This window comes from Idiotropiscis lumnitzeri, chromosome 17 (genome assembly GCF_059441095.1).
Source record: "Idiotropiscis lumnitzeri isolate Australia: NSW breed Sydney's pygmy pipehorse chromosome 17, RoL_Ilum_1.0, whole genome shotgun sequence".
NCBI classification, from domain to species: Eukaryota; Metazoa; Chordata; class Actinopteri; order Syngnathiformes; family Syngnathidae; genus Idiotropiscis; species Idiotropiscis lumnitzeri.
The window spans coordinates 16733273-16758744 of record NC_142407.1 but is presented as its reverse complement, the minus strand read 5'-3'; the positions used below and the strand labels follow the sequence as shown (position 1 = coordinate 16758744).

The window sequence follows — 25472 nt, the reverse complement described above, 5'->3', positions numbered from 1 at the left end:
GAAAGAGAGCAAGCCATTTTCAACGCTTGAGATTGGGCGACAATTTGTGAAAATAACACCCCCATGTGTGGACCAGGGTTTTTATTCATTAGTTTTTATTTTGTTTTGACTTTTTATTTCTAATTCAATTAGTTTTCAGAATAGATTTGTTTTTATTATTAGGAGTTTTGGGAAAAAGTTAGTTTTGGTTTTGTTTTTTTGTAGTTTAGTGTACTTGTATTGCTCATAAAAAACAACAATAACAAAAAACACAATCATCGTTTGTTTGAGTTTGTTTTGTGAGCAGACAATGTTGTTTTAGTTAGTTGCCCCTCCCCCCCCCCAAAGAATTTTGCTTTTATTTGATTTTGTTAATGCTTTCTTAATTTTTGTTTTGGTTATTTTGTTAGTTTTCATTGACTAAAAGAACCTTGGTGCGGACTGACCAATAGTATAGTCTTTGGAAAAATCACATTTACCGAAATGTTTTGGCCAGACACCAGTGGAACAGTCTACTAGAAGATAGCCATTGTGTGACCTGAAACTGGCTGCTAACCAGTCCGTTGTCAAGACGTATAAATGACTAATTACGCCATCAAAATTCATTCATACAGCAACCGTCCTAACTCTCATTAAATAGATATTAAAAAATGTTCAAAGCACTTGGAGCAAGAAAAGAAACAAGAAAGTAGGAGGGAAGGAATAGGGAGAGGTGGGCGTGAAGGAAGCAGTGACCTCCCCCAAGGCCGCAAGAGCCGTCCCGAGAGAGCGTTGACGTTGGATGTGCGGCTGAGCCTAAAGGTAAGTCGCTCTTCTTCTTGCGTTAACTTGCTTCACCCAAACAATGATTACATTTTACGATCAAATATTTGCTCGTTTCATTTGAGATAGCCTTTAAAAGTCATGCTGCGCTAACATAAATTATGGATTATATATGTATAGAAATATATATATGTATATAAATATATATATACACACAAAGGGATTTCTAATTCTAATTCTAATATATACATATACATATAAAATCCATAATTTTATACGGAAACGTCTTTTCCTAGTGTTGTTCGCCAAACAATTAACAGTGCAGGGACAGGCGGTTGCCACGGTAACTCACCGCAATTGGATTAGCGCTGTTATGCGTGTCTGACAGCGCTGCGTTGTTCACTCAGCGTCATCCCATATTAAGAGCGCGTGTCCGCCCTGACATCATCAATGATGATCATTTTTGTCCTTCCAGATGAGCGGTGACCACCCACCCCCGTATGCCCCGCCTCCATCGTCCCAAGGTGTGTGCTGATTTGTCCAAAATGTCACTATTCTGGTCACTTTCTAAATTGTGTAAAAGGTCTTCAATACGAATTATCAGAGCTGGGCACTTGACCCATTTTTGCTTCTCAGTCCCCCGCCCTCTGGTCGCAATCTCGGCACCCTTCACATTTCACAGTTTGTGAATCTCCGTCTGCTTGTCTGTCCCTCCGTGTAGGCTTCGGAGGCTTTGGGGGCGCCACGCCCTACCAGGTTGGGGCACGCACACTGTAGTTTGCGTTCGTGTGGCAACACCTCACGACGTCACCGTCTGTCCGTCTGTCTGTCTGTCGCAGGAGGCGCCCTCCTCCTACTACCAGGGTCCGCAGCAATACATGACCCCGCTCAGCTATCAGACCCCCTTCTCAGACACCCCACAAGGCTGGGGCGCCCCCAAACCCTATGGGGGTCTGCCCAAACACACGGGTAGGTTCCATTTTCATGCTTTGAGGTTCCACTATTCGGGAATTGTTTTCTGGAGAGCAATTATAAGGGAGCATCAATTATTTTCGGGTGTTCGCCATTTTAAATGGTGGAAAGTCCCACTATATTTGTATTTTTATATATATATATATATACTTATTTATTTTTTTATATGCATATATATCTATGTATGTATATATGTCCATACATATTTAGCCAGCAGTAATGCAGTATTTGTGTTTCAGTGTATTTGGTTGACCAGAACTCAGATGCAGGCCACATCGGCATGGGTGGTGGTGGCGGAGGCGGACCTTTGAGGTCCTTGTTGTCTGCGTGCTCCACCCTTTTGTGTTGTTGCTGTCTGTGTGACCTACTGACACGTCGTCTCTGACCTCCCGGCCTCATCTGGTTTGTTGCCATGGCGATGATGACAATGATGTCACACCATCACTTTTCTGGTCTAGTCGACCCCGCAAAGTAATAAACATACTTTAATGTCCTCAGTTTCATTGTTGTGATGAAAGCTGTGTCATCATTCTTTCACTTGTGCCTATTAGAGGAAGCCTTAGCGCACATGTGTCAAACGCCAGTCCTCGAGGTCCTGCATGTAGGAGGACTCCTTCCTCTATAACACATTGGTTCTCAAATTGGGGCACATGAAGGAACTCCAGGGGGTACGCGAGGTTTTAAATAAAACAAACATGCAAAAATCCTTTAAAAATGATTGAATTTATTAAATGTTTCAGGAAGAAATTTCTTTTTAGTAGTTTATTCAATTTCATGATTTTAAAAACCCAGATCTTCCCCATACGAGAATGGTTCGACCCGTCATGTCACATGCCATCTCTCGTTACTTGAAGTCGCAAACAATAGAATCGGGGTGGAAGCGTAAATCAAGTGCAAAAGAAAGCCAAACCAGAGTCGGCCTAATTCCGGTTGTCTGTTGAAGATTATTTTTTATTTGGATTTACGGCCACAAGTTGCAGATCTCTTCTATATGTTTCAAAAGAGGACACTTTATGTTGATTCTTTTTTTTTTTTTTTTTTGTGGACCAATACAAATAAAGTTTGAAAGGTTCTCATGTTTAATCAAGCCGACACGTTTGATGTTTTTTTAACCACAAAATGCTTTGCGCTGAAAACAATATTTCACTGAAAAAAGGTTGAGAACCACTGTTGTAACACACCTAATAAAAGGTTATGATGAGCTGTTCAGTTGAATCAGATGTGTTGGCGGAGGAAAACGTAAATCATGAGGGACATCAGTCCTCGAAAATCGGAGTTTGCCCCCTGAGCTTTCGAGCTAAAACTTGTCTGTTGTAGTAATACGATCATGACGCCAGGGGGCAGCAGTTTGCCGTTTATCACGCGGGAGTCTGGCAGTGACTTTACGATGGAATTAATCAGAAGGAATTACTACTTGTACGACTACCATTTGTTCTTGAAGAAATTAAACAATGAGTGATCAATCGGCAATAATAAGCAAGTGACTGTGAATTTGTTGACAATGTTGAGCGCGTGCTTGCCTTAGTTCTCTCTGCCGCAATCTCATGGGAATCAATAAATCTCCGGAGTATGCCGCCCCATGCAACACGTACACACACGTTTGTGGTTATTGGCTCTGGCACAGCTGTCGCTCTCACGTCACAACCACGACCCACTGGGACTGACACACACACACGCACACGCACACCCCCACACACGCCAACATACACACACACTGATGTTGACAACATATTTGCAGGCAGCAAGGATCAGCCACTGCAGGTCAGAGGTCATCTAATGCACAGCTGCACTGCTGCAGGCGGTGAGGAAGACGATGATGATGAAAACTGAAGAACGAGTTGACCAAGACGACGAAGATGAGAAGCCTCCTCAAATGGGAAGTAAGAGCATCCTAGCAAGCGTAGCCCCATGGTGAATAGGAAAAAAGAAGGCACGATAATGATGATGGAGTTGATGATGGTGAAGATGTTAAGCATAAGGAACTTCCATAAACAGGAAGATAATACGAGTGGCCCCAGGGAGGCAATATGGAAAAAGCAAGTCAGTTTTTGTATATTTAATCAACCGAGGTCATAATGATCGGACTTCAAAGGACCTCTGAGTTGACATTAGTTGAGTGAACGCAACAATTTTGCGTTCAATGACCCAAACCAAACTATGTTTCATGTTTCCCCCCTTTCACGCAATTGGTGGTGTGACTGCAGTCCATCATGATGATTTTCACAAGAGCAGGTTCAGACTTGGAGATGAGCCGGGCACTTGACCCTTTTTTGCCGGTCAGCCCCCCCACCCTCCGGCCGCATTCTTGGTACTGTTCCGGCCTTGACCTTTCGGCCTAAGTCACCAAAAATTGTCGGCACCCGACCCCGTTTAAAAAAAAACAAAACAAAAAAAAAACAATGTGGGAGTGATGCTTAGGGTTATTTAAACATCAATAGCTGGCTAATTTCTCTTATTCGTCCCCTTCTTCTGCTTGATGAACGTGCCCAATGCACTGTTGATGTTCTCGAGATTTTGGTATTCAGGTAGTCAGCATTCATATAGATCAGGAAACAAAAATGGTGCCAGAATAGTTCCTTGGGGTATGCCGGCGCTACATGTCACCACCTCAGTGACGCGGGCCTTCATATTAAATGATGTCGCTCGCGATGGGAAGACTCGGAAATGTCTTGCCCAGGGGACGAGCGGTCGGTGGCACGCCGCTTCCCTTTTGTTCCGAGGGGCTCGCTCAGCTCGCAACGCAGGCTGAGTGAAGAATTCGGAGAGCAGGACTGAGTTGTTGTCTGCTGATGATGATGACTAAGGGAGAAGAGCTTGCTTTATTCCGATTATGATACCATGTATTGTTGGATAGTGTGTGTGTGTGTGTGTGTGTGTGTGTGCGTGTGTTCAGCTGACATTTGTCAGCCGCTTCCTGCCGCCCGCAGCAGCACTTTGCCATCACAGCCATCGCGCACACACTCTGCTAACCATCTAATGAGCAAGGGTTCATGGCTCATTTTTTAGATACGTGGAGGCGGGGCAGTGTGAGGAAGAGGGCGCATAGAAGCTCACAAAGGGTGCTCGTGATGTCGCCCACACAGGAATTGAACAATTTGTTTGTGCGCAGCGCACACGCTGAAGTCAGCATAAACATCACGCCTCAGCGCAAAGCTGCTCCAATTTAACAATTTAACAACACACACACACACACACCCCGCCTGACCTGATGATGTCATCCTGATATTTGAATGGTGTTTCAGAAAATGCTGAGGAGGGAAAACATGAAAGGAAAACACAGAGATGTGATGTGTGGACAAGTGTTTGTGCGTGTAGAAGTGCGTGCCTGTTTGTGTCACGTTACCAGAGCTGGGCCGTCCATCCCGAGCTTACGAGGATACTGGGCTGACCCACATGAGATCAATTTGGGGTGAAGTTGACCCCTGAACTCAAGTAAGTCGTGACACCCCAAATGCAGCCCGTCTCTGTGGTTCTTTTGACTGGCAGGCAATGTTCCGGAATGTTTAGCCCAGGGCCGCGCATTAGCGTCCCCCAGCTGTGTTGAATACCCCCCCCCCTCCCCCATGTGAGGCCCCCAGCTGGCACAACAACACGCTTCATCTTCACTTCCACGTCTCTTTCGTCTTCGTCTTCATCTCTCCTCCCGCTCGCATCCTCATTTTCTTCCTCGTCCTCTTGATCTCCGTCTTCCTCGAGGCTCACGAGGACATTAAACGGCCCATCAAGGCATCGTTAATGAGCACTTGACGCAGAGTTGCATTGTGGGTAATCGCTGCTGCTGACACACTCACACACTGATTGTAGACGTCATGTGACTCCTGACACCCCACGCAGCAACGTCCCGAAACATGGCTAACGTGTCCGTGAAGGTTTGGGTGTGTGTGTGTGCGTGTGTGTGCGTGGGGGTGTGCGTGTGTGTGTGCGTGTGCGTGCGTGGGTGTGTGTGTGCGTGTGTGTGTGTGTGTTTTTGCAAGTCTCTTCTTGAGCCCATGCAATCAAAACTAGGTTTAAATTAGCTTACAGTGTGTCCAGACGTCTCAAAATAAACTGGGTGTCTATTTTCAGAAAGACACCACTCTTGAAGTGCACACAAAAGAATCGATGAGGTCATCATCGAGTGTGAACGGTCCGGCCGACAAATAATTTAGCTTACCACGGCATGTTTAATGCATGTTTTGTATTTACATTATTGGGCGCATCCTCTATTATTCAACGTGTTTCCGTTGTCATGGTGACGAACAGATCGAGGCACTTGAGCCTTTTTTGCCGATCAGTCCCCGGCTCGCCGACTGCAATCTCTGTTGCGCCCCGGCCTCGACCCCGCGGCCTTTTTCATGAAAATTGTCGGCCGTACCCCCATTAAAAAAAAAATCGGTGCATGACGCCGCCACAAGAGAGACGCTAATGGCAGTGGCTTATTTCAGAATCAGAAATGCCGTTCTTGTCATTGTACTCAAGTGTGCAACGAGATTCGAGAGCTCCCCTCTCCAGTGCAATACAACAAGAATTCAGATAAATAAGAAAATATGCAATGGAAAATAATACTGAATAGGATATTTCAAAACACATCACGTCGCTGTTCTGCTCGTGTGTGTGTGAGAGTTTAGAATGGAGATGGCACTTGTTTCTCAGTCTCTTCGTCTTTGCGGCGATGCGCCTGGATGGCAACAAGTCCAAGAGGTGCGAGCTCGGGAGAATATTGTCCTTGATGATCTTGTGAGTTCTGCTGAGGCAGCGGGCGGTGTGGAGGGCAGCCAATAATCCTCTGGGCTGTTTCGACTAAGTAAGAATGCACTGTTGGTATTATCGTGATTTTGGTATCCCCCCCCCCCCCTCCTGTAATGGTATGCCTCAGCAGGAGGCGCGCGTTATGTGATGTCAGAATTCGGAAATCCAGGCACGCTTGAAGGCTCGCTGAAGTCTCACGTCTCTTGATCCACAAACAGGCGCAAGAGACACGTTCGGAGGCAGTTGTTGGCATTTGGCCGTTTTGCGAGGAGGTTCATCTAAAATCGACCTCCGCCCTTTGTTAATCCAAGCCTTTTTTAAAATCTGTCACCCCCGCCCCAAAAATGGGCTTCGGCCGTTTCGCCCCGGCGACGGACTGCCCAGCTCTGGCGTCAACCACCCAATGGCATCAAATCCCAGAGACGCTTCCTGTTGGAGGGCGCTCCTAATTCGCTGCTCTCCAATGATGAGGTCACGACTCTTGCCTCATTTTCCCGCCCCGGGAAGATCACAGGATGAGGATCCCGGAGGAGGACAGGAAGTAAAGTCCGGTGAAACTGGAAAGTACAGATTCATGCATTCAAACGTAGGGAGCAAAACTAAAAGTAAATAGTCTGCCGAGGTGCAGCAAGCGAGTATTTGTACTCGGTTACTTCCCGCCAGCGGGAGGCGGACTCGCTGACTCTGCTGAATGCCGTCTGCTGCCGTTAATGGTCTCTCGCATGAATAAAACAAGCGCGCCGCTCGGCTTCCAGGCGCGTGCCATCGCCGTTTCCTGTCGAGTCAACATAATTGGTCGCAAACTTCAGGTCAACTTCCTCGTCCCGACCGCACGCGTTATGACGATGAATAAATAACGACGTATTGTGCCGCCTTTTCACACGTGCGCATGCTCGTTCACGCCGCGCCGAGCAGGCCAACGTGTGGAAGCGCAGACAAGAAGTGGACCGGCTAATTGGATGTCGCCGTCCCGCGATGTTCCTTCTGCTTCTGCGGACTGCTGGCTCCGCCCCCTCGCTGTCAACTGACCCATAGCCAAAACAGGACCGACACTCAAGACAAAGAAACTTAAAGCTGTGTACAAATTTGCAGCCTTACCCATGACTAAAAACTTTTTGAAATTTTATTTTACTTCCCTAGTTGTTCATATTTTCAGAGCTGGGCACTTGACCCTTTTTTGCCAGTCAGTCCCTCGCCCTCCGGCCACTTTCTCGATACGGTTCCGACCTCGACCCTCCGGCCTTGTTCATGAAAATTGTCGGCCCCCGACCCCGTTCCGTCTCTTGTAACCCCTCCCCCCCCCCCAAAAAAAAAAAAAACGCCGCGGCGGCATGGATGCTAACGGCAAAGGTTTATTTAGACATTTACTATTCAAATGCACTTATTTTATGACGGGCTTATTACTGTCTTCTTTGTCTCCTTCTTCTTTCTTCCTCTCCACGAATGTGCCCAATGCAGGTAAGTACGCACAGTTGGTGTTCAAGAGATTGTGGTGTTGCCCCCCCTCATGTAATGGTATGCCCCAATAGCAGACGCGGGTTATGTGATGTCAGAATAAGGAAATACACGTACACTTGAATGTCTCATGTGGTGCTTTTGAGGCGTCACTTCGCTCCCAAGACATCCTCCTCGTCAACACTACAGGAGCTCTTCAGGCAGTGACCCAGGATTTTGCAGGGCTGGAAAGGCCATTTCATTTGCGGGCCCCCCAAATGGCTGTATTTCATGTATTCATTCGGGGATGGTGGGGTGGTGTGGGCGGAGGTTTGTCATTTTACGCCTAAGACTACATTTGGTCCCATTTAACAGAGTAAAATTTCAAGACTAAAATATTCAGTGTCAGATTTACTCGAAAGAATTTTAGCCTTTGGGATGTGAAGACGTAGACGTTTTCGGAATAGGACTGCAGGTGACAGCAAGAATTAAAAACATGAGGTGGATAGAAAGTGAAGATACAAAAAGTGCTGAATACTAACAACTCAGACTGGACAATATGAATAAAGAAGCTGACGCGATGCGATCGCTCATAATTTATGTTAACAATGAAGTCAAAAGCTGCACGTGTGCGTGCGTGTGTGTGCGCGTGTGTGTGCTGATGCTGCTAATTTGGTAGGAGCAGAGGAGGACCCAAGAGGTGGGGCTTGGTTCTGGGGAAAGCCCACGCCTGCACTTTCTCTCACGCGCACACACGCACGCACGCACGCACGCACGCACGGCGGGCGGGCGCGCGTCAGCGAGTGTGCAAGACAGCTGCAGCGTTCCGGAGCTTGCGGACAAGCGAGAAGAAGCACGAGACGAGCGCAAGAAGCATGAGGAGCCGACTTTTCTTGCTCGGCTTTGCGCTCGCCGCAGCCGCAGCGACTTTCCCTGCCAGCGTCAACATCGGTGAGCCCAACTCACGCGCGCCATCATTCACATCATACACGTCGTATTACATCACACGCAGCCAAACTTGATTTATACGCAACACACATCATTGGCATCGTGTACATCACAAGTACTTTGTGTATTGTTTGTTTGCGCCCAAAATCAAAGTGTTGAAGTTCGTCGACGTGCACAGCAAGTCATCACACACTCATTCGTGTGTGTTTGTGCATTTGCAAGTTGTGTGGACGCACATTTGGGTTATCGACATATAGACAGCTGGACACACACATATATATACATCCATACAATTCAGTACAATACAATTTTATTTTTATGGCGCATTACAAAACAGCTGGAGCTGTAACAAAGCGCTAGGAGGGAATTAGAACACAAATTAAAACACATAAACACATTTATAGATGCCAGAAGTACAGCAGAACAGCGACGGTCTCATGTTGAGTCCAAAGCCAAAGAATCCAAATGTGTCTTCAAACGGGTTTTAAAAATGGGCAGAACGGGGGCTTGCCTAATATTTAATGGAAGCTCATTCTTTAGGGAAACGGCACGATCCCCCCTGAGGCTGCGCTTAGTCCTCGGCACCTCCGGCAGCATTTGGGCCGCAGACCCGACGCGGCCGGCAGGTGCGTAGGGGAGGCGTACGTACGTTGGGCCGTTTCAAGGTTTGAAGACCGACAAAAAGCCAACTCGGAAGTGCACTGGGAGCCCAAGATTGGCGTGATGTGATCCGTCCTCCGAGATCCAGTTAAAAGGCGGGCAGCAGAATTTTGGACCAGTTGAAGACGCTCGAGGGAGGGCTGGCTGACTCCAAAATAAGGCGCATCGCAGTAATCTAGGCACGGATTATTCTTTCTAAATGCCGCTGAGAAAGAAAGGGCTTCCTTCACCTTAGCCAGCTGCCGAAGATGAAAGAAGCCGGATGGAACACCAGCACTGATCTGCCGATCTAATTTCAAATCACTGTCCAGTTTGAAACGCAACTTTGAGACCGTCGGCTTGAGATGAGATGTCAGAGGGCCGAGGTCAACGGGGTTGAGAGTAGAAGGGCCGCTGGGACCGAAGCACCGGAACCTCGGTCTTCTTTTCGTTGAAATTCACGAATTTGGATTTCCTGGAGGCAGGACAAAAGCCGTCTCAAGGAGAAGCCGACTTTTTTGTCATCTGCCTAGGAGGAAATTCCACGTTTTCGTAGGATGGCCCCCAAAACGGAGCCTTGCGGGACGCAGTGCGACACAAGGTCCTGCCAGTCCAAAATTCTAGAGCGCCCGCCCGCTGCTGTAAACGAGCCGCAAGAATATCGCGCTCCGTCGGACCGAACAAGACGAGGCATACAGAGTCCAGATTCCCCGCTGTCGTTGAATATCGTTGAACACTCGTCACAGGGCTGACTCTGTGCTACGCATTTGCTTGAAACCCGACTGGAAAAGCTCCTGGCTCGTAGCTTTTCCAAGATTTTAGAAAGAGAAGGCATTTTGGAAAATGGGTGTAAAATTTGATCAAGGCCAGCTTTCTGAAGCAGGGCTCGCACCAACATCCCGTGCGTTGACGCTTTGCCGTGTTGTGCGACGCCCATCTCCCCCGCCCGCAGGAGGACTCTTCCCGGCCGGGTCCCACGAGCAGGAAGTGTTTCGATTCGCCGTGACACAGCGCGGCGCCAACGTTCCCAAGCTGCTGCCTCAGATGGACGCCGTTGACACCGGCAGCAGCTTCGCCATGACTTACGCTTGTGAGCGCAACGCCCTCTTTGTCGTCTTCGTCATCACCTGCCTCACCTTCGCGGTCGCCGCGATCACCGTCACCTTCATGACGTCATCCTCGTCGCCGTCGTCCTCTCCGACTTCATCATCGTCGTCGTCATTTTCCTCTTCTTCATTGTCATCATCACGAGCCTCGCCACCTTTGTCTCCATGAACGTCAACGTGACCATCTCCATCATTCTCATCGTCATTTTCAGCATCATCTGAATCCTCCCGGTATGGGGGAGGGGCTGTGTCCCAAATGGAGGCGTCCGTCTTAGGTTGCGGCGGCGACGCACTCAAAGGAGGAGCGCGCGAGGCCCGAGGGCGCGTCGCTGTGGTCGTACTCAACAATGCGCTGACCTCCTTTGGTTGAGATGCCGACAACAGCGACACGCACCCTCTTTCCACACTTCCTGATCTCCTTTTCCCTCTTCGGGCCGCCTCTTCCTGACTTCTTTCCATTTACCGTTTCAATTGCACGTCCTGTTTTTCCTTGCAACTCCTTGTGTCTGTTTACATTTCTGGAATGTCACCACCTTCATTGCGGCCCCTCCCACTTATCTGTTGTCCCCCATGGCAATGGCGGCGCCGGTGCACTTAGCGAGACCGCTTCGCGCACTTCCAGTTCGCCATGTGAACACTTTTCTCTGTTTTCATGCCGAGACTGTCGGTGGTGCGTCTGTGTACGTGCACATGTGTGTGCTTGCGCGTGGCGTCAGTCTGCTCGCAGTTCGCCAAGGGCGTGCACGCGGTGATGGGCGTGTACGACCAGAGGACCGCCAACATGGTGTCTTCCTTCTGCGGCTCGCTTCACGTCAGCTTCGTCACGCCGTCGCTGTCCGCGCTGGCCGACAGCCCCTTTGTGCTGCAGTTGCGGCCCGACCTGCGGGAAGCGCTCACGTCGCTGCTGGACCACTTCGGCTGGCAGCGCTTCGTCTACATGTACGCCGCACGCGCAGGTGACGTCACGCTTGTCGCGCTCAAAGAGCTCTCTCTCCGTTTTTGTGCCGACGAGACCAAATTGGCCTTGAATGTTTGCCGACCGGTTGCGGTTCTGTTTGTGGTCGGCAAAGATTGTCACGTGACTGGTGGCGGTCACGTGACGAACACACGACGGGTCAAATGATGCGCGGTGATGCACGGTTGTCGCCTGATGGTCACCGGACGCATGCGATTGCGATGCGTTCAGGCGTGTCGGTCCTGAAGAAGCTTCTGGAACGGGCGGCCGAGCGAGGCTGGCAGGTGACGTCGGTCAACTTGGACTCGCTGAACGAGTCCGGCTTCGTCCAGCTACTGGCCGACTTGGACTTCAAGAAGGAGTTCCACGTGGTTCTGGACTGCGATTCGGACCGCCTCAACGCCATCCTGGGCCTGGTCTGTCCCGACCTCCTCGCCGCTTCTTCTTCCTATCCGTCCCCTTCCTCTTCCTGACTGAGTGTCCGCCGTTTTGTTTTGTTCTGACAGATTTCAGCGCAGAGAAGAAACTTGAAGAACTATCAATACATCCTCCTCACCATGGTAACCACCTTGGTCCACGCTGGACTTGTTTGTACATTCTACTTCTATGACGCACTTCCGGAACTTTTTTGCCGGTCAGTCCTCCGCCCTCCGGCCGCGACCCTCCGGTCTTATTCATAACAAACCGGTTCCGCCACCCGCCCCAAAAAAACAAAACAAAACAAAAAGCACCTACGCATGACGCCGCCGCGGGAGACATGCAAACGGCAGAGGTGGACTTAAAACTCGTTCACTGGCTCATTTGCTATTCAAATGCACTCACCTCATTCTGCTTTTTCGTCTCCTCCTTCTTCTTTCTTCTTCAACACGTACGGGCCCAATGAAATGTAAGTACGCCCAGTTAGTGGCGCTGTTGATGTGTTTGGAGGCTTTTTTTGGGGGGGTTGTTTTCACACACCACATTCGTGGGCTGGACTAAAATCCACCTCTGGCCTTAATGAATCGAACCCTTTTATAAAAATTTGTCAGCGACTGCCCCAAAAAATGGGCGCTCGGCCGGGCCGGAGGGCCGGACTGTTCTGCCCCTGAAACAGACTGCCCACCTCGACACACTTCTATATTCTCTTTGCGAACATTCACTTTTTTCTAGACTCTATAATTCTTTGTGCTCGATCCAACAGTCTAGAACAGGGGTCCTCAATCCTGTTCCTCGAGGGCCGGTGTCCTCCCTGTTTTCCATCTCTCCTTGCAGCAAGGTCTGCAGAAGCTAAATAACGATCCTGATCATTTGAATCAGGTGTGTTGGAGCAGGGTGAGATGGTAAACATCCAGGACACCGGCCCTCGAGGAACAGGATTGAAGACCCCTGGTCTAGAATCTAGAAGTAGACGATCTTCTTCTGGATGGTCTACTCCTAGATTGTAGACTGTTTGATTTTTGGAGAGTCCTTCTTTTTTAGATTTTCTGCCTTTTGCGTTTGGGTTGGTAGATTAGATGGAGTACGGTATGGTATATTTCTATCTTGTGTGTGCGTGAGGGCTTTGTGGAGCTGAACCTGACAGAGTTCCACGCGCTGTCCCCCAACGTGACGGGTTTCCAGCTGGTCAACTGGTCCGACGCATTTGCGCTGAAGGTCCAGCAGGACTGGATGAACTTTGAGCCCAAAGATGGCCAAGCGGCGCGGCGTGCTCTACGGGTACGACCTGGCGCCCACACCACTTCCCGTGAGGCTCGCGGCGCCTCTGACTGGCAACCCTCTACTCTGATTGGTCAGTATGCAGGCGCGCTGACCTATGACGGCGTCAGCGTGGTGGCAGCGGCATTTCAGAACCTTCGACGCCAGCGCATCGACGTTTCTCGCCGCGGGAACGCCGGAGAGTGTCTGGGGAACCCCCCCGCACCTTGGGGCCAGGGCATTGACATACAGAGGGCATTGCAACAGGTCTCACGCACACACACACACACACACACACACACAACTAGTATGTAAACGCCGTAACATTCGAGCACACGCATGCATACTTAGAAAATCACACATAATCACAAACGTGAACAGGCACGCTCACCTTTTGTTTGCGTGTGTGTGTGTGTGTGTGTGCCCGCTTGCAGGTGCGTCTGGAGGGTATAACAGGCCACATTCAGTTTGATGAGCGAGGACATCGGACCAACTTTACACTTACAGTAATGGAACTGAGCCGGACTGGACCCAGGAAGGTGTGTGTGTGTGTGTGTGTGATTATTTTGTTAGTGCTCGAATGTGTTTGATTGTGTGTGTGGTTTTGTATGCGTGCACTCAGTTGTCTCTGCGTGATTTTGTGCACACGCGTGAGTGGTATCCAGGTGGGCGTGTGGAGCGAGCAGAGGGGCTACAGGAACACGGCCCGGTACAAGCCCACTCTGGAGGAGTTCTACGGGCTGCAGAACCGTACCTACATTGTCACCACTATCCTGGTGAGACCGATGCGCCCCCTCCCCAAGCCCCCAATAACCCCCCCCCCCCCGGCCCCTCCATGAAGGAAGACCTCCACACTTTTTGGTGGCCTACTTCTTGAGGAGATGTGTGTTGTGATGGAGCACTATTTGGCAGCTTCATGCTCAGTAGGCACAGAGTCAGGGTACACAAAGCGGCGGGGACAAACAAAATGCAGCATATGGACAGCGGCGACCCGATTTGTTCGAGAGATGTCTTCAATGTGATGATGTCAGGACGGCTGAGGTCACGTGACAAAGGGGGGGGGGTGGATCTTGTCCTTCCAGGAAGCGCCCTACATGATGCTGAAGAAGAACCACGAGCTGCTGGTGGGAAACGACAAGTACGAAGGTTACTGCGCCGAGCTGGCCGCCGAGATCGCCAAGCACGTGGGCTTCGCCTACCGGCTGGAGCTGGTGGGCGACGGCAAGTACGGCGCCCGAGACCCCATCAGCAAAATGTGGAACGGCATGGTGGGAGAGCTGGTCTACGGGGTAAGTGAGTGTGGATGCCGGCTTTGGAATAAGTTTCATATCAGAAATATTCATCGGGGCTTTTCATGACGATGTCATTAATGACATCGTTGTGTTGATTTGCTGAACGCAAAATTGAATTCATTTCCTGGTGTGATTTTTGATTCCCTCCTTGGAGCGGGAACATGACATGGCATGGCACGCAGCGGTTTTGCAGCTAGTGAAATAAACTTTGACATTTTGTGGTCATTCTCCTTTGCTGGTCTTCATGACTGTATTACGCTGCCCCCGGTGGCCAAGTCGCAAACATGCGGAGCCGCGCCGATGAATGAATATAATGGTCAGAGCTGGGCACTCGACCCTTTTCTGGCTGTCGGTGGCGATCTCTGTACCTTTGCCATCCAACATCCAATTCGTGGGCCACAATGACGCAGACACAAATGAAGAAGAATGGATGACTCCCTCGACTTTTTGCTGTCATACTTGTCTTGTGTAAGCCTTTTGTCTTTGAGGATAAAGAATATATATGCCTGTGAGTATTCTCATATCTGTCTGCATGTTATTTGAAGGCGGGCGACTGGTTAGCACGATGGCCTCACAGTGCCGAGGTGGAGGGTTCGATTCCGGCTCCGGCCTTCCTGTGTGGAGTTTGCATGTTCTCCCCGTGCCTGCGTGGCTTTCCTGCGGGTACTCCGGTTTCCTCCCACATTCCAAAAACATGCACGGCAGGTTGATTGGACACTCCGAATTGCCCCTCGGCGTGAGTGTGAGCGCCGATGGTTGTTCGTATTTGGGTGGGCTGGCAACCAGTTCAGGGTGTGGCCCCGCCGACTCCCCGAAGACTGCTGGCTGGCGCTCCAGCGCATGCTCAGCCCTCGTGAGGGAAAGCGGTTCAGATAACGGATGGATGGATGTTGTTCCGCTATTTTTGTGGCAACGTAACGACACATGCTAAGTGTTAGCATGTCAATGGGGATTCCCAAAATATGTTAGCATTAAGCTAGCTGGCCGGCCTTACGCTTCATGTGCTACTCAGTTCTCGTGTCTTGGCGCAGAAGGCGGACGTGGCGGTGGCGCCGCTGACCATCACTCTGGTGCGCGAGCAGGTGATCGACTTCACCAAACCTTTCATGTCGCTCGGCATCTCCATCATGATCAAGAAGCCCACTAAGTCCAAGCCCGGCGTCTTCTCCTTCTTGGACCCGCTGGCATACGAGATCTGGATGTGCATCGTCTTCGCCTACATCGGCGTCAGCGTGGTGCTTTTCCTGGTCAGGCCCCGCCCACACACACTGCATGGCGGAGCAAGGAGGCATGGATGCGATTGGTTATCAATGTGGCAGGTGAGCCGCTTCAGTCCTTACGAGTGGAAGAAGAACGAGGAGGATGAGGAAGATGATGATGAAGCTCCGCCCACCACATCTAAACATGCCACAGGTACGACATTGTCGTTGTCATTATTGGCATCGGCGGAATCGTGATCTTTGTCATCGTCGTCGTTCTTGTCATCTTGATAATCGCCATTATCATGACCATCCGGAGCAGGGCAGTCCGTCCCGGGGGCGGAATGGTCTGGTCCTCCGTTACGGCCGGACGACCATTTTTTGGGGCGGTTGCAAATTTTAGAAAAGGGTTTCGATTAACAAAGGCTGGAAGTTGAGTTTAGTTCCGCCCGCAAATCGGCCCGGGTGCGTGTCATGTGGTCGCGAGGCGGTCGGTAGCCAACATTTGATTTATTTATATTATTCTTTATGAATGAGGCCGGAAGGTCGAGGCCGGGAGGGTACTCAGTTTGCGGCCGGGGGGCGGGGGACTGACCGGCAAAGTTGGGTCAAATGCCCAGCTCTGTTACTATCGTCGTCGTCATTGTGGTCGAAGTCATCCAAGCCGCCGTGTTTAGTTTTATGTTGGGCTGCTGGAGTATCGTGTGACCCGTCTTTCGGTGACATTTCCCGCCAGGACGTCCACTTTCTGCGCCGCAGCACAACCGGCAGACGGCCAAAGAAAAAGAGAAAGAGAGTCCGGAACACACCAATGACTTTGGCATCTTCAACTCGCTGTGGTTCTCCTTGGGAGCCTTCATGCAGCAAGGATGCGACATCTCGCCCAGGTGAGAGCCTGAGCCGCCTGAGCCGCCTGAGCCGCCTGAGCCGCCTGAGCCCTTCACGTCACACGCTGCCTTCCCGCAGGTCCCTGTCAGGCCGCATCGTGGGAGGCGTGTGGTGGTTCTTCACGCTGATCATCATCTCGTCCTACACGGCCAACCTGGCCGCTTTCCTGACGGTGGAGCGCATGGTGTCGCCCATCGAGAGCGCCGAAGACCTCGCCAAGCAGAGTGAGATCGCCTACGGCACTTTGGATGGCGGCTCCACAAAGGAGTTCTTCAGGGTCAGACGACGCCCCTTTTTCTTTTCCTCCTCATTTTCATCCTCCTCCTGTGTGTGTGTGTGTGTGTTTTCATGGTTATACATGCTTTGTGTCTGAAGGTGTGTTGGGTGTGTGTTTGCTTTGTGCAGCTTGCTTGCTTGAGTGTTTTTTTCTTTTTTTTTGTGTGTGTGTAATTTTCAGAGCTGGGCACTCGACCCTTTTTTGCCAGTCAGTCCCCCGCCCTGCGGCCGCTATCTCGAAACCCTTCCGACCTCAACCCTCCGGCCTTATTCATAAAAATTGGCGCCCCCCGACCCCGTTCTATCTCCCGCACGACAATAAATAAATAAATAACGCCGCGGTAGAAATGCTGGCAGCGGAGAGTTATTAAACATCATCAGCTGGCTAATTTACTAGACAAATGCACGTATCTTATTATGCTCTCATTATGGTCTTCTTTGTGTCCTTCTTCGTCTCGGCCCAGCTCTGGTAATTTTGTGTTTTTGGTGTCGCCTGTTGTGTGTGCATCATGTGTTTGCTTTGTGAATGCTTGTTTACATGACGTGTGTGTGTGTGCGTGTGTGTTTTTGCGTGTACATTTGTCTGTGTGTGTGCTACTCTGCAAGTCCTGTAGATGCTTGAACAAGTGAAAGAAACTGAAAACTTGTCGCACTTCTTTCCTCTTCCGCTTCCCCGTTCTCTTCTTGTGTTTGTTTGTTGCCCCTCCCCCCAGAGGTCCAAAATCGCCGTGTTCGAGAAGATGTGGTCGTACATGCGCGGCGCCGACCCGTCCGTCTTTGTCAAGAACACGGACGAGGGCGTGAGCCGCGTGCGCAAGTCCAAGGGCAAGTATGCCTACCTGTTGGAGTCGTCCATGAATGAGTACATCGAGCAGCGCGCGCCGTGTGACACCATCAAAGTGGGCGGCAACCTCGACTCCAAAGGCTACGGCGTGGCCACGCCGAAAGGCTCGCCCCTCAGGTACTTGCTTTGCATCGTTAGCCTGGCTCACCTCGTTGCCGTTGTGAGCTTTGAAGGCTTACTTAGCTTAAAAAACATTTTTTGCCTCGTTGGCTCATTTGCTTCATTAGCCTCTTTAGCATCGTTAGCCGCTATTAAGTCTCTTATGTCTTATTTAGTGTTGACCTGTCATGACCGGCTACTGTGTGTAATTATTTTTGCATTATTTCAACGTGTGATTTTATTTCGTGTTATTACATGTTATTACAGCTTGTATTTTCTTACATTCTTGTCCAATTGAATGTGTTGAGAATCGCTATATTTTATTGTGTTAATACTTGGTATTACGTGTTATCAGGAGTAATGTGCAATCAGTTTGTTTTATACGTATTGTTTTTTTTTAGGATTTCTAGTATGTAGATTGGGTATTATGGTGACGTGCGTATGTGTTATTACACATTAATGTGTTATTACATGTCCACGACTCTGCATGTTTGTTTTTTTATTTTTATCACATACTTGTGTGTGTGTTTGTATGTAGGTGTGTTTTTGTCTCATGTGTGCCTCTCTCTCTTTTGTCCGTCAATGACTCCGCCCCAGTGCGTCGCTCTGCGCATCTGTATGTCGGCCAATTGTGGCGGCCGACAGCTGACGCCTTTTAACGCTTTGGTCAGTGACGCCACTTAGCTTAGCGACATGCTAGCAACACACACATGTGCCGGCATCCCAAGCTTTTCATTTTGGAGTTCTTCTCCTTTTTCACCTCGTTCATTTGTGCTTTTTGTTCCCCATGACGCTCGACTCGGCACTTTCACGACAACAACAGGGAGGATAATTTGGGCTCTAGTTGCTAAGCAACATGTCTCTGCGTGCATGCGCGCACATGCACGCACTCCCACAGCCATTTAGAGTGTTGTGTGTGTTTTCCTTATGTACTTGTTTGAGTGTATTGTATTTTGGTTTTGTTTTGTCGGTTGTGTGCGTGTGCATGAGTGTGTCGTATGTTTTGTGGGTCTGCTTTTTGTGTGCATTTTTGTGTGGATTTATCAGAGCTGGGCAGTCCGGAACGGTCCGGCCCTCAGGCCTGCGTGGACATACATTTTAGAGGCGGGCCGGGCCGGGGGGAGGGGGGGGGGGGGGTGTTTAGGGGTGTGTGACAAATTTTACAAAAGGGTTCGACTAACACAGCATGGCTCAATGGTAGATTGGTCGTCTCCCAACTCAGAGGTTGTGCTTGATCCCCAGCCAGTGTGACCGTGTCGAAGTGTCCTTGAGCAAGTTACTGACCCGTAGTTGCTCCTCATGCTGCGTCATCAGTCACTAGACGAGGTAAAGCGCAAAGAGTACCCAAGGTGGAAAAGCAAGCGCTATACGACTGATAACGTTGAATTTTCTAATTACTGTGGTTTTTCAAAAACATATATAAATTGTTGTAATGCTTTTGTTCACTTTCATTTGAAATTAAATGTATTTTTTTTTTCTCCGATTACCAAAACACTCCATCCATCTGCTCTTGGTCCGGCCCCTCTGTCAAATTTTAGAACCCGTTGTGGCCCGCCGATCCAAAAGTTGAAACTCTTTCTGACAGGGGATTCTGCCAAGCGTGCCCAGCAGATCCTCACATTACTTTTGGGTCTGCCGGGTCGTACCGGCATCTTCCCCACCATCGGAGCCAACACACCACCGGGTGGCGATCAGTCGACAGCTCCGCCCCCGTCTTCGCCCGAGTGTTCAAAACATGGAGGTTTTGTCTTGACCCTTTTTTGTCGGTCAGTCTCCTGCCTTCCGGTCTAAAAATTGTCAGCCTCCACCCGGGCTCCCCACCCCACATCCGTGCATGACACCGTCACGGGAGAGATGCTAATGGCAGAGGTTCATTCAAACATCATAAGCTGGCTAGTTTACTAGTCAAATCCATGGACCTTATTATGTCTCTTCTTCGTCTCCTTCTTCTCCACGAACATGCCCAATGCGAGTAAGCATGCACAGTTGTTGTTATAGGGATTGCCGTATTTCCGCCCCTTGTTATGGCATGCCCAATATATAAATATATATATATATATATATATATATATATATATACAGGTGGCACGGTGGCCTCACAATTCAGAGATGCAGGGTTTGATTGGAGCTCCGGCCTTCCTGTGTGGAGCATGTTCTCACCGCGTCCCGAGGTGTGAGCGTCAGCGTGGATGGTTGTTTCACTCACTCACACTCGCATGTTTTTGTTGATATTTTGTGTAGGTTGAGGACGCTAGACATGGCACAAGGAAGAGAAATTGCAAACCCCGCCCACAGAACTGCTTCCTCATTGTGTTGACGTGTTCTTGTTTGTGTTCAAATGACATTGCGTATTTTGTGTACGTCTGACTTGTGTGTGAATATTGTCAATTTCAAAGCGTGGGAATGAAAGAAGCGTCGGTAAGTCAGTCGACGCGCGGCGTTGCGAGTCGGCGGTGCATTTTGTCAGCGCTAACATAAGATAACATGGCGGCGGCTGTTGATGTTATGTTATGTTACATGTTAGAATTCCGGTGAACCTGGCCGTGCTCAAGCTCAATGAGCAGGCCGTGTTAGACAAGTTGAAGAACAAGTGGTGGTACGACAAAGGTCAATGTGGACACAAGGACGCCGGCAGGAAGGTCAGTTAGAGGTTGCTTGGACGTACCACGTCAATCGCCTACACCCCCCTCCCCCCCCAACCCCCCCGTCCACTCCCCGCTAGCTACTACGACGAATCCCCACCCTCTTCATTTCCTTTCTTTCTTGCTTAGTTTTTTTCTTAATTTTTTTCCTCACTATGTTTTTTTGGTGTTTTTCCTTATTTGGGGGGCTTTTCCTTCGTTTTTTCACATTTATACAGGACTCTTTGTCATTTTGTGTTTTACACTTTGGGTTTTTTTTGTGGTGCTTTTCCTCTTTTTGGTTGTTGTTTTTTATTTCCTTTGTTTGGGGGGGAAGAATTTTTTAAAGGATAATTTTGGTACTTTCGGTGATCATTTATTTTTTTTGTTCTTTTCTGTTTTTTGTGTGTGTTTTTGTACTTGAGTTTGGTTTCATTTTTTTTCTCTTGCTTTTGTTCCATTTTCCCCATGTTTATTTATGGCCTTCATTTTCTTTTATAAATATTTTGTTCAATTGCTTCCGTCATTTAATTTTATTTTTTTTCTGGACTAGTTTTGTTGTATTTCTATTTTTGCTCTTATGGTTCTATGTGTGCTTTTGTTTTGATTTAGTTTTTCTAATTTGTGTCGTCACTTAATTTTTGCATTTCTTCTGTCCTGTTGTTTGAATCATTTTTGTTGCTTATTCCAGGAGGAGCATGAACGCCTCATAAATCAGCATGAGTCCAGCAACCTGCAGAGCCCCCCCCACAATGAAATGTAACCTTTGACATCCCCTTGTGGCCCCACCCACTTTTTGGTGGAAAATATTCCGTTTTGATGTCAAAGGTCACGTTTTTGTCACACCAAATTGATGCTTCTGTCTCCAATCTGTTACAAATTCCTCATGACTCCCTGCTAATTAATTCATTCATTTTTAACTCATTTAAGCCAGACGTCAAAGATTCTTTTTTTTTTTTACTCGGCTGATAGTGAATAAGTTAACGTATTTGTAACTTTACTTTAACTCCCTGTTAGCTTCAAATTAAATTTGTGTTGACGTGTTACCTTTCTGTTGCTTTCTCGTTAACTTCTTGTACACCACTTGTTATCTTCCTCGAGGTTCCTGTTAAATTCCTAATTTCCACCAAATGCTTTGAACGCGAGTGTTGATTTCATGTTTTTGTACAACGTAAGCCAAGCTAAAGCTTACCGGCCAGTCTTTATTTTTTTTCTTTATTTTGAAAAGTAACAAGAGACACTTCCTGTTGAGCTCTCGCGTGGCGTGCCGATCGTGTGACTTGACCTGTCAATCACCGAGACACTTTGGAGAGAAAAGCATCATGAACTCACAGGCCCCGCCCACTCTTACAGCTGCATGTAAATCACAAACGCCGCTAACCCTTTTGCAACGTTTGAGTTTTTTAAGGAACTTGGAGGAAACTATTCCGTTTTTTAAGAAACTTGTTTTTGAAGCATCTTAAAAACAAGCTTGTTTTTAAAGCTTTTTTTTAATGCTCTGCAATTTTGTTCCTATGAAGTTTCTTAAGAAATGTGACCATTTTTTTCATCCCTTACCCCCTAAGCAAATTTTAAGTTGTTTAGACATGTTTGGGTTTTATTTTTATGAAATCATTTTTTGAACAGCTTTTAACTTTTAAGAAAATTCTTGAAATCGAAATTTGGTGTTTTCCTCAATTTTGAGAAATGACTGACATCTCAAACCAACACACTCTTCCGAATGTTGGACATGCCCCAATCCCCGTTACCGTTATGACACTACACTTCCCATCAGCTTCTGCTGCATCACCGCGGCGACACTGACATCTCGTTGGAATTGAGTACGACTTGTGTGACATGATGGGAATTGTAGCTCTTTGTTGTCCGCATTCATCCTGCGCCTTGTTTTGAAAGCGCAAAAGAAACCAAAAAGTGCGAAATTGCGTGACGGTGGAAGCGGGAGATTGGCTGTCGTCTTTTGACCCCTGCAACCCTGTACCCCCCCCCCCCCCGACCCCCCTCGTGCGCTCTGACAGGACAAGACAAGCGCGCTGAGCCTGAGCAATGTGGCGGGAATCTTCTACATCCTGATTGGCGGCCTTGGCGTGGCCATGATGGTGGCCCTGCTGGACTTCTGCTACAAGTCGCGGCTGGAGTCGCACAGGATGAAGGTGAGCAACGATGACGACAACGTCCAAATTGGGAAGTGAGTGGAGCAAACGAAAGCAATTGGAATTTGTTTGTGCCAATTTGCTTGATGGCTGCCCACGGGAACAATGCAAATATCATGAGTACGCGGGCGCACACTCAATGGTCACTCTGACACACACACACATGGATGCCCACACTCAACACACACACACACGTTTTTGTATTTTGGGGTTTTTGGGGTCCACCTTTTTTTGTGCATTTGTGGGGTCCACCCTTTTTAAGAGGTTCTACAGCCCCATAGAAAAATCAGGAAAACAAAAATACATCCTGATCATACGTGGGACTTCGAATTAACAGAACACACACACACGCACCCCCCCGCACACAAGCCTTCGGGGGACAACATTCAAGAATATCTCTCACACACATTGCTGAAAGGCACACACACACACACACACCCAGACACTAATGAAAGGCACTCTCATATTCACGACTTCAACATTCTCACATTCACTGCTGTAAAGCTCTCACGCTCATCATTTTCCAGTGGTTGTGTGAGAGCATTTCTGTCGTGTGTGTGAAATATACTCTGAGATTTTCCTCTCTCTGGTTGGATGCTCCCTCCCAGGAGCTGATTGACGCCGCAATGCTGAGCAGCAGCTTTGGCGGGGCCTTGGGCTTGGCGGGGGGCGGGGCTCTGGGCCTGGCGGGGGGCGGGGCCCTGGGCCTGGCGGGCGAGAACGGCGGTGTGGTCGCTCAGGAGCTGGCCCGAGCCAGCGCGCCCGGTTTGGTGTGCGTGAGCAAAGCCGCCGGACTACGGCTGCCCTCCGACCTCATGTGATCACGCCTCGTCGGACCGGCGCGCCTGCTAATTGTCTGCTGGCTACCGAGATGAACTGAGTGCACCCGAACGCACCAGCTGGCTGAAGCCCAGCAACACACTTTTATTTCTCTGCTTTTTGAGCATGCCGTGTTGTTTGGAAACTAATTAGCATATTGACTTCTCCCATGTCCGATCACATCTTTCACTTGCTCGTTGAACACAAATAAAAACTAAAAATACAAAATGGAATTTGGTGTGATGATGATGATGATGATGAGAATTACAATAATTATTGTCAAACCATTATCTTTTTTATCCATCAACTTTGGAGAAATTAGGAAATAAGTACCGACTTGAAAAACATCTACTTTTAATGAGGAATGCGCCCACGCCCCCTTCTGCTCTCCCCATGTTTCGGTGAGTCATTGAAGGGACTGATTACACACTCTTCAAACGTAATTTTCAATGACCAAAAGAGACACAAACCCCAATCGGCCGACTTTTGCCCAAAGTTGCTTTTTATTTTTGTTTTTTTATTTTTTATTATTAAATGTGTAGCATCAGCCATTTCTTTTGGCATGGGTCCGTGTCTCTTTTGATCATTGGATATCATGTTTGGAAGCAGATATTAATATTATATATTATGAACCAGCGCAAAGCATTTTGGGGTAAAAAAAAAATAAAAGAAAGACTTTAATCCTGTCTGAGTTATTAAACGTCATTTGTATTGGTGCACAAAAAAAAAAATCAAAAATCAACAAAGTGTTTTTGGATCATAGAAGAGATCTGTTATCAGGTCTTCAGTGATGGTGAATGGCTTCTTGGCTTTAGCTATGAGCAAAGACACCACATAATAGGCTTCTGTATGAATCAGAATGTTCTTTATTGTCATTGTACTCAGTGTGCAACAAGATGCGCGAGCTCCCCACTCCAGTACAATACAACAACAATTTAATTAAATATATAAATTAGATTAATGAAAGATTAAATAATAAAATAGAAAATAAATACGAAATTGGATAAATAAAAACACATTATGTTGCAGTTCAGCAAGGTAAGGGTAGTTGTGAGTGAGAGTTCAGCATTTATTTAACATTCTTTGAATTGGAATAAATGCAAGAATAAAGTGGAACTAACTGCATTGTTTGTACATTACACACCAAACTCAGATGTCAGTGCGTCTTCATTTCCTCCTTCCTCCGCATTAACATCCGGTCATCGAACTAAATACTCTAGGCACTACTGCCCTCTAGGGGTAGTAGCGGGAACATTACATATCTATACGCTAACAAAATGACACTAATAATATTATCAGGGAAGCAAAAAAAAAAGAAAACCGGATGAGACTTCCCTACCCCTGCCAATTGACACATTAACTATGCTTTCCTTTTTTGTATTTACTAAAGACTTCTTTTTTTAAGCTAATTTATTTATCTTTATTATTCAAATTTCCCCATTGTGGGACTAATAAAGGACATCTTTATCTTTATCTAAGACTGCACGCCATATAAGGGTCACAGATGATGTAGTGGTATACTCGCCTGAGTTGTGTGCGGGCAGCTTGGGTTCAGTTCCCACTCAGTGACGGTGTCCATGTCTGCCCTGTGACTGGCTGGCGACCAGTTCAGGATGACCTTATATTTTCCTGAAACATTTAATCAATTCAATATTTTTAAAAGGATTTTTACATGTTTGTTTTATTTAAAATCTTGTGACCCCCCCGGGTTTCTTCAAGTGCCATTTCTTTCATGTGTCATTTATTTGTTTATTGATTTATTATTTTTTTTTTTTATGGCTATCACGCTTTATTTATCATTTATTTATTTTCTTTTACATTGCTTTGTGATGCTTTCTTGAGGCCTGTCATATCTTTTTGTCTTATGTACTTATGTGCCAATATGTTTTGTACATATAAAGTTCTATAATAAAAAAAAAAAAAATTAATTAAAATAAATAAAGAAATAAATGAAAAAAAGTGTCTTTTAACGCTTAGGCTGTTCCCGCCTATCTGGGTACCGACTCGGCATCTGATTGGTGGAGACGCTTCCTGCACCTGCGCGTGCTTCCGCATTTTGTGGCCATCTTAAGTGATAAGGTCAGGGG

At 47.9% G+C, this 25472-nt stretch overlaps 2 protein-coding genes across 6 annotated transcripts; both read left to right on the top strand.

Annotated features, from left to right (window-relative positions):
- The first annotated feature begins 66 nt into the window (after positions 1-66).
- On the top strand, positions 67-2389 carry LOC148320625 (uncharacterized). The gene is made up of 5 exons (XM_088279469.1): positions 67-780; positions 1217-1265; positions 1463-1497; positions 1581-1710; positions 1953-2389. The coding sequence occupies exons 2-5, from the start codon at positions 1217-1219 to the stop codon at positions 2096-2098; spliced, it is 360 nt and encodes a 119-aa protein (XP_088135595.1). The 5' UTR covers positions 67-780; the 3' UTR covers positions 2099-2389.
- Positions 2390-8653: 6264 nt separating this feature from the next.
- LOC148320624 (glutamate receptor 1-like) lies at positions 8654-23613 on the top strand. 5 transcript variants are annotated; one of them, XM_088278952.1, is made up of 18 exons: positions 8654-8826; positions 10415-10552; positions 11285-11524; positions 11755-11939; positions 12030-12083; positions 13060-13218; positions 13297-13464; positions 13632-13736; positions 13863-13973; positions 14280-14486; positions 15521-15736; positions 15809-15902; positions 16425-16575; positions 16655-16853; positions 17566-17813; positions 20320-20434; positions 22432-22566; positions 23175-23613. In XM_088278952.1, the coding sequence occupies exons 1-18, from the start codon at positions 8751-8753 to the stop codon at positions 23385-23387; spliced, it is 2814 nt and encodes a 937-aa protein (XP_088135078.1). In that variant the 5' UTR covers positions 8654-8750; the 3' UTR covers positions 23388-23613. The 5 variants fall into 5 exon arrangements, 4 of the variants coding, with proteins under 4 accessions (XP_088135078.1, XP_088135081.1, XP_088135080.1 ...); XM_088278955.1 differs by having other exon boundaries at positions 11285-11543; positions 11699-11939; XR_015839561.1 differs by lacking the exon at positions 20320-20434 and having other exon boundaries at positions 23175-23321.
- The last annotated feature ends 1859 nt before the right edge of the window (positions 23614-25472 follow it).

Excerpts from the sequence above, each read along its gene's own strand:
- LOC148320624 (XM_088278955.1), top strand. The coding sequence starts at position 8,751 with ATGAGGAGCCGACTTTTCTTGCTCGGCTTTGCGCTCGCCGCAGCCGCA. Across the intron at positions 11,544-11,698 it reads GGTGACGTCACGCTTGTCGC|TGATGCACGGTTGTCGCCTG; the intron begins GCTCAAAGAGCT and ends AATGATGCGCGG. Across the intron at positions 14,487-15,520 it reads TGGGAGAGCTGGTCTACGGG|AAGGCGGACGTGGCGGTGGC; the intron begins GTAAGTGAGTGT and ends GTCTTGGCGCAG.
- LOC148320625 (XM_088279469.1), top strand. The coding sequence starts at position 1,217 with ATGAGCGGTGACCACCCACCCCCGTATGCCCCGCCTCCATCGTCCCAA. Across the intron at positions 1,498-1,580 it reads GGGGCGCCACGCCCTACCAG|GAGGCGCCCTCCTCCTACTA; the intron begins GTTGGGGCACGC and ends TGTCTGTCGCAG. Across the intron at positions 1,711-1,952 it reads GGGTCTGCCCAAACACACGG|TGTATTTGGTTGACCAGAAC; the intron begins GTAGGTTCCATT and ends TTTGTGTTTCAG.